The 16638-nt window shown below is 40.3% G+C and overlaps 2 protein-coding genes across 2 annotated transcripts; both read right to left on the reverse strand.

Annotated features, from left to right (window-relative positions):
- Positions 1–843: 843 nt before the first annotated feature.
- Positions 844–8496, reverse strand: golm1 (golgi membrane protein 1). The gene is made up of 11 exons (XM_079161460.1): positions 8278–8496; positions 7005–7146; positions 6236–6415; positions 5963–6017; positions 5757–5859; positions 5405–5528; positions 4958–5111; positions 4577–4807; positions 4297–4461; positions 3953–4051; positions 844–3306 (listed from the first exon to the last, which is right to left on the reverse strand). Exons 2-10 carry the CDS (start codon positions 7131–7133, stop codon positions 3954–3956), a joined length of 1239 nt encoding a protein of 412 aa, XP_079017586.1. The 5' UTR covers positions 7134–7146; positions 8278–8496; the 3' UTR covers positions 844–3306; position 3953.
- A 1009-nt stretch (positions 8497–9505) lies between these two features.
- Positions 9506–15938, reverse strand: LOC306697598 (G-protein coupled receptor-associated protein LMBRD2B-like). The gene is made up of 18 exons (XM_079161602.1): positions 15808–15938; positions 14556–14808; positions 14246–14343; positions 13636–13734; positions 13303–13470; positions 12988–13198; positions 12761–12835; positions 12561–12665; positions 12280–12463; positions 11755–11936; positions 11486–11619; positions 11178–11283; positions 10860–10957; positions 10647–10750; positions 10303–10349; positions 10069–10177; positions 9737–9833; positions 9506–9624 (listed from the first exon to the last, which is right to left on the reverse strand). Exons 2-18 carry the CDS (start codon positions 14727–14729, stop codon positions 9561–9563), a joined length of 2055 nt encoding a protein of 684 aa, XP_079017728.1. The 5' UTR covers positions 14730–14808; positions 15808–15938; the 3' UTR covers positions 9506–9560.
- Between the last annotated feature and the right edge of the window lie 700 nt (positions 15939–16638).

Raw genomic sequence — 16638 nt, forward strand, 5'->3', positions numbered from 1 at the left:
GAAATTAAATTCATATGGCAGGTGATTATGAAAAGATATACCTGACATCTGTGAGGTTTACTCATCAACCCACTTCCTGTAGTTGGCCCACTTACAGAGATGCTGACATTGCATCAGAGGTGAGATTAGAATGAAAAAATGAATAAGAAAATGATTCTGATGATTGAAAAATATTTTCCCTCCACACCAGCTTTAAAGGCACATGTTGTGGTTTCATCACTGTGGTGGTTACTACCAGGTTAATCATTCTCACCACGCGTGACACCTCAGACCGACGGTGGTTTTGGCTTCTGAAGGTTTAAAACAACAAATTGTGAAAGTGACTTCTATTTTTAAAAACTGAATCGAGTATCTTTGTATTGCTCGGCGTGAGGCCTTGTTTATAGAGATAGATACGGAGCGTGAAGGAAACAAAATACCGCAACAAGGTGTCGGTTTCTCTCCTGAGTTTTCTCTCTTTTGCTTCTTTCCATCTGTACTCTTTCATTTCTCTCCCTGTCTACTACCCTGGCCTTTGAACCAATTTTTGAACCTCTTGAATGAGTGCATGACCCACCACTAGCTGACACTAAGAGACAAGTGTATGTCACATAAAATCATTTTAAAATGTCTCCTGGTCTATTATGAGCATTTGGAAATGCATGGATTACCAAACACAACTGCAAGACCAAGTCATTATTTTTACTATTATATTGTATTTTAAGAAATAGTTTTCTCTTCATTGTTTTAAAATACTTTTCTCTGACACTAAATAAACCTTCCTTGCGTTGGTACAACCACACGTTTTATGTTTTCATCACAGATAATGGTTAATTAAATCCCACATGAAACCATGTCTTGATAGTGGTAATAAAACATGTTTTATTCTCTATCATCAATAAAACTAATGATCATTTCAACATTTTACACATTTGTTCCACATTGTAGAATGAAATCAAATTTTTAAAAAAATCAAACAAATTAAATCAAAACAAAAAGTGAATCAAATTTATAAATATCAAAAAACATTTTCTCTACACGTACATAGACACAGAAAAAGGTACTTCTTACACAAAAAAGCTTTCTGACAAAAAGCAGTTTAAATGTTGCAGTGTCAGACACAACAGTCAACACAACCAATAACAGCAACTTTGCAAATAAAATGACACAATACAAATCTCAAACCACATTTATCCTGAAAGATTTACCAAAGAGACCAAACAGCAGACAAAAGACACTTTGACGCGAATGAGTTTGAGCTTCATTAGTTTAAACAAAAGTGCTGATTCGCGACTTGTTTGAACCCCTTTGTGTGTCATCAGAACTCCAATCCTGTATTTGTACGGTTACTTAGAAACATGGTGGCCAGGCCCGGATTTAATAAAATAATCATGGTAAAAAATACAAAAATAAGTTAACAAAAGTGACACTACTTCAGGTGTGAAATTATCTTTGAAATTTGAGACGATAATAAGAACGCTAACTGGAAAAAGTTTGTAATCATAAACCACAAATGTTTTCAATTTGTGTTCCTCAAAGAAAAAGTTACCAGATGAAGAGTCTTCATGAACAATGTTCAACGTATGTTCTGTATTTGCATCTTGAAGCTGAAATATGTCATTATTAAGATAAAAACCAAGGTTTTTTATGGCTGAACTTTTACATCAAAGGGGAAACTCTTTAAGTCTCGTGCATTTTAACATTGTAGATAGTTTGCTAGAATTCAGCACGTTGGGAAAACTCATGTTTACTCGTCTATTAAGTCGATTCTGTGAGATTTAGCTTCAGCCTTAGCTTGACACGGTGGTGTTGAAGGTGTTGGAAATTATGGAAATGATGGCAATTAAAACCACAACAAGTTGAGTAACTGTGGGTATTCTGTCAAAGTCACGGAAAAGATAAAGTAAAATCATCTGTCTTGTATAAAACACAAGGCAACAAAAGAGCCCGCCACAACATTTCATCACCTTTTTGTCATTTTGAATGCCTAATATCAGTCTGCGTTTGCGCTCACCCACACAATGTTCGCCCTTCAAGGAAATGTCCTTTCCACAAAATATATAATCCATTCAAATCAGCAGACCAGAGGCAGTATCCACAAAGTAAAAGGTCCAAAATCAGTACGCATGTACCACCACGGCCCCACAATCCACCTCCAATGTGTCAGAAGCAGCCGACCGTAGCGGCGGTGTACACAGAATCAATAAGGCATAACAAATGAGATTTATGACCCACTAATATCATCAAGGAGTGCCAACCTATTCCCTTCATCATAATCCGAAACTGTCCTTCTGTTTTACCCATCCCAGATGTTGAGCACAGCTCACATTCGTACATGCTGAGAAGAAAAGCCATATTGCCATTCAAATGCCAAATAAATCCAACAAAGTGACTCTTCAGAAAAGATCGCTCAAAAATGTCAAGTCACAGCAATTATAATACGGTATGTTTACTTACTTTTCACAGCATTTCTGGCTACGTGGGAATCAAAAGAAGCTTTCTATTTTCATTTTCCCGTTTGACTGGGACACAATTCCTTAATTTGTTGCAGTTATGGAAGGCCTCATTTGCGTTCACTGACAGACTGACCCAAAGTCAGTATCCTTTCTACGAGCGACTGTGTACGGGAGGAACTTAAGGCGTTGTTTGAGATGCTGTGGAGCCTGTACTGCAGAGTTCTGTCACTGGGATCACTTCGATGGTTTGCACTTACTGCAGTAATTCACTCCTCGTGACCCTGTGAGGGTGTGCACATTATCCTCACTTATATATAATCATTTGAGATACAGTCTTTACAGAGTGAACATAAACTACACTTCTAGTCACATAATCAAAATCAACCGATTTCCAGGGTTTGTGGTCACTTTCATTTTGGAGTCTTGAGATGTCTTAAGTTGTGTTTAGGGAACACTAGAACCAAGTAGGTGATGGTACTTAGAAGTACTGAGGGGGGGGGGGGGGGCTATGTATACAGTGACATGCATGTGAATGGACACCATGAGTGTTCACGCCGGGCTGACATTTGCATATTTCAGTCTTATTTGTTTGTGGCTCTTTCAGAATACTGTGAGTTGAACATGGAGTGGTAAATATTCTTCCTCTAATACAGAAAACATTTCATCAAATCAAATGCACGGAAATCAATTAAGATTATAAATAATAAAACATTCCAGGAAGCAAATTCTTTTGAAATCAACCGTCTCCAGTCTTTCTTCTAGAGATTACCATCTGTGGGTTTCTTTGTGTTCACTGTGTTTGGCGGGCTGCATTAACCTGTATGCTGATGTTGTGCTGGGGTGAATGAGGGCTCCTTGTCCAACTCTAGCTCTGCAAAAAAAAAAAAAATCAATATTGTGTTAATTACACAAGCATACCTGTGTTTATATATTCTATATAGCTGCAGAGTGTTCGTAGCAGGCCTACATTAAAACTGGTGAAAGATCTAACGAGCTGCATAAGAAATAAGAAATGCAATTGAGCGCATTGTTTGTGTCTAAAGGAACATTACCAATGTCCAAAAGTAAAAGCTGTGTTAATGATATAGTCAGCTGAGGTGGAAAATCTGAAACCAGATTTATTTCCTTAACTGCTATTCACCAAGGAAAACAAAAGAACAGTGAAGACACACCATTATTATGTAGAGTCAGCATCCATCACCTGTGTGTACAGCTGGTTCAGCAGCAGGCAGCTGCAGTATCGCGTTACACAAATCAGATTTATCTTTGCACAAACAATCGTCTTGTTTCAAACCTCTGAAAGTAGCAGTTTCACTGAACCTACATAGCAACAGCCCCACGATGACCAATAAACAACTGTGATAAACAATCTACTCAGACATCAGCTTGATACTTCAGGGATTTTCTGCAATTACAATGTGTGACTTGTTGAGTTTTATTATACTGTCTAAACATAAAGTACAAGAAAGCAAGTTACTGTCGGTGAGGAACACATCTGTGTGTGCTTTAGTGTGTACCTTAGATTTGAGCAAGCTCAGCTTGTTTGTCTGCTTCAAACTCGCCTTCATTCTCATCATCTCCGTTATAGTCCGCCAGCTCCTCCTCCATGTCCTTGTCTATCACAAAGTACAACGTGGTAATAAACACAAAATACATACAAAGAACTTTTTAGCACAGTGCCTCTATTTCTTCATCCGTATCACTAAATAACTATTCCTCACTCAAACCTATGCTCTGGTCTTCAGAGTCAACTGCACTTTGATAAACCCCAAAGTTGAGACTGAGGATGTACTCACTCACTCACTCACTCTCTCTAGACACACACACACACACAGTTTGAATTATATTAAGACACACATACCTATATTTAAAGCATGTTTACTCTGCTGTTGTTTCTCCAAATCAACTTCACCCACGACTTGCTCGTCTGCATCATATTCTTCTGGCTCCTCGAGTTTCTGACCAATAGGAGTCTCATCTGCCTTCTCCCGGCCAATCAGCATGCCGTCCATCCCAGGGTCTGCCTCTGGGGACGTGACAGAATTGTTGTTTATGTCCATTCAAATGTCACCTCTTCTCTGAGAATGCCTGAATAGCAATAACAAAGTAGTGTACTGCTTTCAGTGAACCGGTCCCTCTACCTTCGGTCTGAGCGCCCTCCTCATGAGCATCCATCACCTCCATCTCTTTATTTTCGGTCAGGTTATTCGTCAGAGGTTCCCCGGTCTCTGCCTCAACCTCCTCTGTTTCGACAGCTTCCTCTGGTGGTAGCAAAATGTCCTGCTTGACTGCAGCAGCTGGGGGAGCAGACTGGGACTCTGCTTTGGAGAGGTCCTTCTGTGGAGCCAGGTCTACTGGGGCATCGGGATCTTCTACATAAGAAGACAGGAAGCAAAGTGCAACGTGAGGGTGAACGCCTGTTACTGCAAATCTACACAAGTCGACTTAAAGTCACACGAAATGCATTGGAAGTACAGTATGTACACATAAATATCAGTGTCAGGAGGATCCATGTCTGTCACCTTTGTCCACGATGATCTCATTGGTCAGTAGTTCAGGGGGATCATTTCCTTTGGGCTGAGAGAGGCTTGGTGTGTGGCTTACAACAGTTACCGCATCATCCTCAGTCATGACCGGTTCGTCCTCTTTTGCTGCTCCATCCACAGCGTTTTCCTGCTGAAGAGAGAACATCATAAACCACAAACCTTTACGTCATCAAAGCGCAAAAAGTAAGACGTGTCAAAGCCACTTAATGCTATTAGATCTTTTTTTTTTTGCATGAAAATCAACTCTATTTGCACACTTGCCAGGTTACAACATCGCCACGCCTGATGAGTTGCTGTATTACAAAGAAACTCAAACACACGTGTTGAGAAACAGTTCGAGGGCTTCAACACGGTGCTATAGTGTGTACGTGACGAATGGCGACCAATATCCTTCCACGTGGTTCAAACAGGAAACCAACATACCTGCGGGGAGACGCCTGAGGGAGAGATGAGCTTCTCAATTTTCTTCTGAACTTCAAGTTTAGCAGCGGCCACTCTCTCGTCACACAACTCCTTCTGGGACAGGACCTGGGACTGACAATGGGTCCTACACATAGACACACACACACACACACACACACACACACACACACACACACACGTTAACCAGGAATGACTGACACAAATTCACTGCATTGAGGCAATTAATAAAGCTGAGCTAATAATCGTGGTTATCAATTATTCATTTCAAGAGGGCTGCGATTAACACACGTTGATTCATCTCCTTTCAAACAGACCTGTATGAATATAATAGATTTAAGGAATATCTTCTTACATGTCATACGTGAGTTTGTTGTTGAGGGTTTTGATGTTGCCCTGGCAACTCTGCAGCTCCTTCTGAAGCTTTCCCAGGTCATCGTTGAGCTGATTCAACTGACCTGCAGCACAGACACACAAAGGTCATTAAGAGACACAAAAGAAGTGAATTATCTTTTTTTTTTGCAATGCAATTTCTGAGAAAGAGTTGAGAGAGAGAGTTGCCTTTGAGTTCCTGTATGGTTTTGGTACTGGTGGAAATGTTCTGCTGCAGTGTGCCCTTGAAATAAGAAATACAGGAACTATAAATATTCAGTCGCTTTACAGTTTGTTTTCTTCCTGTGATAAATGTGTGAGTTTAGAGTGAACCACAACAGCGAGCTAAATCCAGGCCCCCCAAATGTCTCTGTGTCAATAGTTTAGAGACAATACTTTAAAGGTACGATTTGCCCCCCCCCCCCCCCCCCCATATTGCTTTTTTTGTCATTGTGTGTGCACCTTCTCTTGGCTGCAGGTGTTCTGAGACCCTTCCAGCTGTCTCTTATAGAGGCTTTCTAAGTGGCTGATCTGCTCCTTCTGTCTCTGGATCTCTTCCTGGAGCTCATTCTTCTTCATCTCCGCTACTCCTCGCTCTGCTGCTCCACGTCGCACCTGGCCTTCCAACTCATACAGCTTAGTCTGTATCACACGCGCAAAGACAAGCGGTAAGGACATGGTTAATGATACGAACAATCCGACTGTGCGGTAAACAATCAAAATATATATAAAGACAAAATATAATGCACGCTGGCTGAGAGTTTCTTCTTTATGCCACTTATACCAAAGACAGTAAAAAAAGATCAGCAACAATTACACAAAGGTTTCTACAAAACAGCATCAATATCTGGGTCTTTATTATATTCGTGTTCCACAGTGCATACAAGCATGACCCATTAAGTTAGGGGCTAATAGTGACTTGCATTAAACTAAAGGATGTGTCTTGAAAGTTGTGAAAGTACAAAAGAGGAACTGATGAGGCCTATCTAACTTCTGCAAATGGGAATCATGCATTGAGAGATCTTTTTCATATTTATACGGCATGTGAACTTTAAACACACAGACTTTACGTTCAGGCAAATGTAAGAAGCTAGAAACTGACATTGCAATCTCTATTCTGAGAGAGAATAATGAATTGGTAGGTAATGATTTCCAACAAAATTCACGCGGTATATTTGCACTGTACACTACGGCGAGAGAACCACGCAAACACACACATGCATGAACCTACCTGTAGCTCCAGATTGCGGGAGCTTGACACCCAGTAGTTGAAGCCCAGAACCAGGATACAGGCAATCAGAGCGCCGATCATTAGAGGGGGGGACCTCCCTCCACGACGACCGTTTCCCAGACCACCCATAGCTGTCTACAGACTGGACACACAGACCGCAGCCAGGGTCAGCGCATGCTCCATGAATTGTGTAATTACATGTTTAAAAACAAGTCATTTCTGTTGGGGACCCACTGAATTACATCTACTATTTGAAAATGGTCAGCTGACATGAGGCTAGCTGTTGCTGATAATAACATGGCTAAAGTCATTGAAGGAGTCTACAGCTGTTTTGGTTCAGCAGGTTGCTTAAAGACATGTGCATATAGCTCACTGCCAAGCCTGCAAGCAGCAGAGAGCTACTTCTGCTTGTATGGAGGTAATGTCACACACCACCAAATATTTTCATGGTGTCAGCGAAAACACAGAATACAGTAAAATGTTACTGTTCATATAGACATATTCGGTTCAGCAATTTCTTTAAAGATACTATACGTGCAACTTTGTTTATGTGTGCACAATATTAAGACCACGTTTAAAAAACACACACATGCACATTGTAGTTCTCCCAATGGCTCATTGGTGCTGAAGTACAACAGGTATACTCGTGCTTGGGTTCCTCCCATCATGCTAATGCAGGCAAGAATAGTAACATTATGCAGATTTATCATAGATTCAAATACAAACAGACGCCATAATAACATCACACATCAAACACCACAAAACTAACGTTACAGGTAATACAGTGCGTAGCAGTGGACACAAAGATGTCTGGTAATAGCGAGTTATCAGTGTTTACATTAACGTCGACGCATGCCTCCCTGTGTTGTCACACAGCCGCGGGGCACAAGGGAGTCAACCTCAGCTGAAGATGACACACACTGGGAAGATAATAAAATACCGAGTGTGCTAACAAATCACAGCGCAGGCCTGATAGCAGGTTATAACGCTACCTTACACGTGCAAAGGTGCCGTTAGTATCCGAACTGAGCTCCATCTTTATTTGGGCAACTGCTAACATTAAACAGCGAAGGTTAGCCAAAAAGGTGCCACAAATGAGCTAGCGTTCGTGTTAACGGCCATCACACAGACGTAGGTTAAGAGTTTGCAGAAGATGAACGTTTGTAGTCTAATTTATAATAAAAAAATATATAAGACAAAACGACAAAGAAGGTTAATGAACTACAGCTAAACATAATCTGTTTTACTGTCTCGAGTCAAAAGATAAGCATACCTTGTCCCCAGTTGACGTTTGCTTTAGTGAGGTTAGCGGTTAGCTAACGCTAGCAACAATAATCTTAGTACCAGGAAGACTCGAGAGTCGCCACAGATGAATTAGTTAAATGTGGAGCCCAGTATATGGAGTGATACTTAGGGATATATTTTACTATCTGGCTGTGTTTCTCCAGCAATTGTCTGCGCGTTACCGCTCGTCAGTTAGCTCGTATCCATTTCTGCCATACAAACAGCAGAGTGCCTCTGTGTGTGTGTGTTGTGCCTGTCCGGGACAGTCAGGTGCTGCCTCTGCTTGCTGTAGGAAAAGGGCATTTTGGGTCATTTTACTGGTATAACAGACATAAAACCTAAAGAAAATATATATTCCCATACATGTACTATACAAAGTGCTTCGGTAAGATTGACTTCTACAGTAAAATAACAGTATGGCATTACTGTTCTATCTTTTAAGAGTTAAGCTTGTTGACTACTGCTCCCAGAGTTGTATAGTTTACCAAGAGCTTTAGAAGGCAGCACGGGCAATGTCCAACACAAGTCCTTCTGTAAGATCTGGTTAAAATGAAAACCAAATCCACAATCTAAAATACAATAAATAATTAAAACGCTATTTTACTTTTCATTTAGTCTTACCTGAACTTGAAGTTCAAATAGCTTTTGAGACATTTGCACTACTTTTTATAATATCAACCGAAGATCTTAAAAGACAGAGCTTCTTATGTGCTGGTGCATCAAATTTAAGTCATTCATAATCTAATGAAGATTGCAGAAATGGGTAAAATTATTATGTTTTAATGCATCATCTTGGTAGACACACAAATGCAAAACATACACACCCTTACAGAAAATAATTAACTACAAAAACTACAACATAAAATCGATTAGTGTGTTGATATCTTCCCTTTGTGTACATATACCAGTAGTCATTTTGTTTTGTTTTCACAGCTTGCACAGTGACCTGTTTTCTTAAAAAAATAAAAATGTATGAACCTGTGTGGTTAAATACTCAGACAACAATACATTTCCACATGTATCATGTGGATTATCCCAAATTGCTGCAGGTGAGTAACTGTGCCATTCATCTCTTTTATCCATCAATCTACACTTGTAAAACAATAATACTTCACAGAAAATGGTTTTGGCTTTGCACAATCAGTGCTCTCTTTCAGTGAATAATAGTTTTACCCGATTGTATCTTCCTCTTTATTTCCTGAGATACTGTATAATCCTTTGCAGTCAGACTTTCCCCAAGAAGATGTGCATTTTTAGTCTTTTTTTTTTTCATCAAACATCGTCAAAGATGCTCGTCCGAGAAGGTGACAGAGAAAGGTAACGTCCTCCGGTGGATCTACAGTGTCAGAAACAGAGAAATAGAGTATACGATTAAGAAAGCCTGTTTGATTGTTATTCAGCTCCAATTAAACACTATGTTCAAATAATTTACCAAAAAATAAACAAACCTTCTGTTTGGTGAGCCTTCATCGCTGGAATTATCTCGCAGTAAGCCTCTCTTCTGCTCCTCCTCCTCCTCCCCATCTCTTCTGGTGAATGTGATAACTGAGAAAGACAGAGAGCAATGTCTACACTGTGTACTGTAAGCAGGCAGACCTCTTGATGGACATAAGTGAAAGTATAGTGGCAAACTATCCAGAAACAAAGCATAACACAAACAAGTATCACATATGAAATCAAGCTGTTGGAAAACCCCTTATTGTCATATTAGTTTCAGTAGCTGTGAGAGACACAGAAACTATTCTATTCCATGGTTGTACTAGTTTTCTTTAATCCTTACCACTACTATTGATCTCTGTGACAGGTCTGCTCTGGTCATCCTTCAACTCAGTGTAACCAGCTCTGGTTCGCCCAGTAGCCCCCTGGACTCCATACCGCTCTCTCCAGGCCTGAAACAGAAAACAAAACAGGCCCATAAATACCTGGCAACACTTATAGAAAACAATAGAAAACAGCAAGCCAACACACAGAAAATTGTAAAAGAAATTATTTGATAGAAAAAAACTTTTCTAACCCATCTTCGATTTTCTCCATCCTCAGCTTTCTGTCTTTTTCTTCTTTCTAGAAAAGAACAAATTGTAGTTCATATTGTTGAAAAGTAGTGAGCACTGATGTCATGATGGCTTTCAGAGATGCAACAACAACTTAATGTGTACTGAGCTATAAGAAATAAACAGTACAAGTAAAATAATGTCCCATAACCTGCTTAATAACTAATATGTTTACTAGATTCAAGAGAGGAATACATAATGAATCAAGTCTGTAATAAAGTGGCTCAAAAGAAATAATTAAAGGAATACTACAACTTTGAGCAGAAACATCAGAAATAGTGAGTGACTGAATTTGTGATGAAACTACCTCTTCTGATGAGTTCCCTGCCTTCATCCACCAGGTCAGAGGTCAAGTGGTCATCAGTGATGTACTGATGGAAGCCTAGGAGGTTCAAACAGCGAGAGCCCAGGCTACAAACACAGACACAGCGATAACGATTTATCATCAATGAGCTCATACATAAAACCAAAACTACACATGAATGAAAACAGTGTTAGTTGTCAGTGATTATTGGCTTACCTGTAAAAAGTGGCAAAGCAGAGCAGCAATACCAGCATTGGATAGTAGATGTAGAAGCCATCAGATATAAAATATAGCACACGCATAGAGCCCATGATCTGACAGAGGGAAATAAAGAGGGTCATTTCATCACTCCAATTGGTTTCAAAGCAAAACTATTTTGACATGTCTACATATATATATATATATATATATATATATATATATATATATATATATATATATATATATATATATGTTGTGATCACACACTCAAGGGCGTTATATGTCTTTGTCAGTATGAATGTGTTGTTATGGGCATGTTTGTGTGTGACCCACAGAGGTGTAGGATGTCTGTATTCTGTCCTGGTGTGAGATGGCGGAGTCCATGTGAATCAGGCCCAGAAAGTTAAGGCATAAAGGAGGGGTCAGACGACAAAACAACCTGAGAGGGAAAAAACAAAAGAGAAACAACCACGACATCACAAAACAGGAGTGTAACACAATGCGAGACGACCAGACTGAACTGTGTGCTGTTCACTGTAAACGATGCTGGAGTTTAGGATGATGTCAAACAAATAACTGTGTTTCAGAATGCCTCTTAAGACCAACTGTGTGAAATAAACATCTTTTAATGAGGAACATACATGCCGCTGAACTGCAGGCTGTAGGCGTCAGTCTGGTGATGTGGCACCAGGTAGTAGTAGTCGAAGACTCGTATCCTGAACACTGTGGAGTAGACACAGACACACAGGAAGAGGATACTGACGAAGCACACCATCTGGTGGAGAGAAACAAAACAAGTAGAGACACGAGGCACGTTAGCTCTATGGAATTTTCTGCCGGCTGGTTTTTTTTCTTGAGCCTAGTGAAGCTCGGGTTTGCTGTGCATTTTTTTTTCTCAACACGTGCCCACCTCGATACAAATGTAGTTGTGTTGTTTTTCAGCCATCTGAACGAAGACAGCGAAGAGGGAGAGGACCGGGTGCGTAGTGAAGAAGGTGCACTCGGACCAAACAACTGCTGCTGAGAGGAGACACAGGAGAACTGCCAGCAGCCTGTAGAAACCCTGCCTGAACACACACTCCCAGTACCACTCTGAGACGGACAAACACACACACACACACACACACACACACACACACACACACACACACACACACACACACACACACACACACACACACACACACACACACACACACACACACACGCACACACACACACGCACACACACACACACACACAGTTGGAGGAAAAATCAAAAAACAATTTCAAGTTTAGCAGCTTCTTTGAGGCAGTGACACCCAACCCACTAATGCAACTGAAGTAGGGACATTCTGGGGTTCTATTATTGAAATAAAACAAAATGTGCAAAAACAGAGAGATGGTCCTTCCTTTCTATCTGTGAATTTCAGATTTTGGTCCTGACTGAACTCACCCACAGTAGGAGTGTAGATGAACCGATGGATCAAGCCGCTGTGGTGTTCGGACGGGGAGCCGTGGATGAAGTGTCGGACCGGGCAGCTCTGGCTTTTAGCTACATCTTCTAGATGAAAGGCCTCATCTAACAACATAGACCACTGAACCTGAGTCTGACCGTGTCTCTGCACTGCAGAGATTACCTGAAACACACACACACACACACAAATAATTCACATTTACTACATGCACCGACTGTTTCCTTTAAAACCATAGTGCAATGTTCAAAAAAGTATTTACTTTTTTATGCAGCTTAATTAAGCCTCTTTTGGTGGGAAGGACATTCTGCTCACCACAAGAGCTTTCCACAGTTCTTCCCATCTCTTCTTTGTACTCAGTGGGACACTGAAATGAGATGACGCTCAGATGAAGACTTTCCCACAGAGCCTGACCGTAATCTCTGTAAATACAACAATAAACACTACTCGTGTATTTCTCACCTTTGTAATTATGGTGTCCACACACTTCCTGAGACCGTGGTTGTACCTGACAGATTCATGGACGCCTGCCACCTCCTGATAATAAGAAATATGTTTGTTCTTGTTAAAGTAAGAAAAACTAAATTAAGATTTTTAAACATGCAAAGTCTGCTGAAACACTTTCAGTCTCAGCACCTGCTGGAATCTCTTCATTCTTCTACTGCACAGAATTGTATATAAAATCTCACCTCCATAACATCTACCAGGTTCTCCTCCGCCGACACCTTCTCAGTAGCCATTTTGGCTGCCTTGAAGTAGGTCTTGGCCAGCAGGTAACCGTGGGAAGATGAGCGCCAATAAGAACGCGGGATCTCTACTAGGCCGTAGCCTAGCAAGAGCACCAGAAGGAAGAGGCCCCAGGTGTTTGCGGCTGTAATGCCGATGGTCTGGAGCTCTCTCCTGCACAAGTTTTACAGATAAATCAATGACATAAAAAACACCACAGAAGAACTCGAGTCCACAAGTCCTCTAATATGTCCTAAATTGAGGCACGTATGACTTACCATGTGAGTTGCCACTGTGGGTGAGCGGCCACGTAGACGAGCAGAGAGATAAAGATAAGGAGGTAGGTGCCATAATAGATAGCATTTTCAATGAGAGCTGTTTTAATCTTTCCAACTCTGGAGAAAGCTCCCGACCGTGCATAAGACTGCATGAAAGGCAACAGCAGCCTGTATACACACACACACACACACACACACACACACACACACACACACACATACATAGGACAGAGTCAGTATACCAAAAACACAATTGTGTTTATAACAAAAGGTGGCAGACACAGCAGTTATATTCAAAGTTCAAATAAGTGGCTGAGTGTGTGAGTAGCTTACCAAGTAAGAAACTGGGACGTCCAGTAAACAACTCTCCAGAACACTGGCAGGATGCCATCTGGTATATAACTCCACGGCTCCTCACAAAGCTTCGGTACACTGTAACACAAACACATAAAAGAATGTGAGCATTTTGCAAGAGCACTTTGAACTGCAGTGATGAGCCTTGCTGTCGAGTCTTTTTGGATACTAACACTTTGTTGGTAAAAGTTCATATCCTACACTTAGTTTCCGAATTACTGAAATAAACGTTTCAATGTGAAGTAAAATCAATCAATGAAAACTGTTTAGACGCTGCTTATGGAAAGACATGTTGCTGCTTAATATGATAAATGTAATTTGAATTCAGGGAGCACCATAAATAGAATTTCATTCAACTTCATTGGATTTGGGTGGAGGCAGGTGTCTCACACAAGAGTATACAAATTATTCATATAGATTATTTATTTATCGAATTACCAGTAAACATGTGATTGAGATATGAAATGACGTATATCATGACAAAAGATATTGTCCACATCGCCCAGCCCTAAGGCAAAAGAAGTTGGTAGGAATACAGTACCTTGAAATGAGCAAACTGTGCCAGTAACTCAAAAGTTATCTCATTTACCTGACAGAGGAGTTGTCGTCTGTCTGATTAGTGCGTCTCGCTCCAGTTACAGGAGTAGGGTGGTTTGCATTGTCATGAACACACTGCTTGTAGATGGTCTAAAAGAGAAGCAGAGTGTACACAGTCAGCTCCATGACGAAGCCTATTCATCACATACACTGGTAATGCCGGAGGCCAGATATGTAAATACACAGAGCTCAACATCTCGTTGATCCTGTTTCGATCCTGAAATAATCCAAGCAATTATGGTTACCGAGGCAGAAAGACCTCATGTTGACACACACTTCTAACAGCTGCAGTGGTTCCATACCGTGCTGACGTCGAGCGGCAGGATGAAGACGATGAGGAAGCAGAGGTACCAGGACAGCAGCGTCCCCAAGAGGACCATCCGCTGCTGCCTCCGCAAATCTCCATAGCGCTGGAGGAGGTAGAAGGCCAAGAGGAAAACAACTACCACCACAACAGCCAGCGCAGCACCGCTCATACCGACGAATGAAGAGACAGACGTCAAGAACTCATGATGACACACTGGAGGGGGGGGGGGGTTGGATGTCAGCTCTTATCTGGTGGATAACAGGGAGAAACACAGTCTACATGACACAGTTGTGAGTGAAGGAGGTGAGGAGGCAGAGAGCAGGGGGAAAGAACATATGAGGAAATATATTTGAACTGAAAGAGAGGACAGATCAAGGGAGATGAGGTAGAAAACTGTGTTTGGGAGATAAATGAAATTAAAGGACCATTCCAGTGGTTTCACGTGTTTTAGCCCATTTACTGCAAATCACATGTGCTTTCCATTGAAGCTAATCCTTCTACAAATAATATATTATTATATATACATATATATATATATATATATATATATATATATATATATATATATATATATATTATTTCTATTGATCCAGATCTTTCATTAATTTGTGAAAATCTTTTAGCAGACTTGTGTAACGTTATAACATAATGAAGTGCAGGCTTTTTAAATTTGCATTTGTGTAACTGTCACAACAACTGATGCAGATTTGATCTTCACGGTTGTTAATTGTAAAACCAGTGTGTTACTGTTTTTCCATGAGAAGCAATAGATGTACATACACAAGCCTACAACTGAATAGCATGCTTTTGAAAATGGAACATATAAAAGAGGTTAGTTTTGTATTTTTACTTGAACAGTAACACTAGTAGTTTGACTTTTAAATATGAAAACAGTGTTTAAAAAAAAAAAAAAATATTCCTACAAAAATCGGCTCTATATTATTGAAGGCTATTTGTATTACTTGTCAGCCCATCAACCTATATCTTTGACGTTTTGTTCAAGCAGCCATCTGAAATGTAATCTATTGTTACTACCGAGTGGTTAATTGTGGTGACCGCTCAATACTTTCAGTATTTCAGTCATCCAGCCACTGTGGTCATGTTTATATCCTGAAAAAGCAACAACAAAGCAGGACTAGGCTACAGCCGTACAGCGCATTGTGCTCTCGTATTGTTGATCATCGCTGAACAACCAATCGGTGCACAGACAGTCTGTGATTAAATTAATAACAGGAAAGGATTCTTACCTGGGAATCTTCTCTCGGGCTGAAGCTTGTAAAGCAATAAACGGTCTGAATGTACTGTCACATTGTGTTCCTGAGACGTGAAGTCCGACAAATCTACACAACCTTTGAAACTACATTACGTAACGGTCAAAAAGCATGCGCTCTTTCATGACGCAGCAAGGAGTTCTGGGTAATGTAGGCGAGCAATAGCGTGTCTCAAACAGGAAACCGGGCACTGGGACCGCCACTGCTATAGTGCTCCGACAGCCAAACAGGTATTGTGACAAAGTATCTCACCAAATCACATTTGAACAGTGGTAGAAGGCTACAATTAGGCCTAATTCAATCCCACTACAATTTTACTTTACTACATTTATTTGATAATTTAAGTCTCTTTCCAAATTCAGCTTAATGCTACAAAGTATAAACTATAATGTATTATATCTAACTATAATGTATTATATATCAGTGAGACTTTATTGATCCCCAAGGTGAAATCCACAAGCTACCCAGCTGTGTAATATTTATGAAATGTATGTTAATTAGCCACATATTCCCCAAGTGCTTCACCACTGCATTTGAATATGGCAAAATGTATGTACAATCACAATTATTTTTCATATGTATATGCTGAATATATAGAAAATGTGTGTGCATATAAAAAGAAAATACTCCACATACAGAAATATACAGTGGAGATAATATAGACCTCCTAGATGTTCCATGAGCTGCAAAACACTGCAAAACTAATATTCTTAATCTTACATTTTTATATAACTCTAAAGCAGACAATCATTTCAGGATGTAACGTTTTTTGGCAGATTTTATCACATCATATTTTATTACAATGAC

Source organism: Pholis gunnellus (assembly GCF_910591455.1).
Source record: "Pholis gunnellus genome assembly, chromosome: 6".
Classification (NCBI taxonomy): Eukaryota; Metazoa; Chordata; class Actinopteri; order Perciformes; family Pholidae; genus Pholis; species Pholis gunnellus.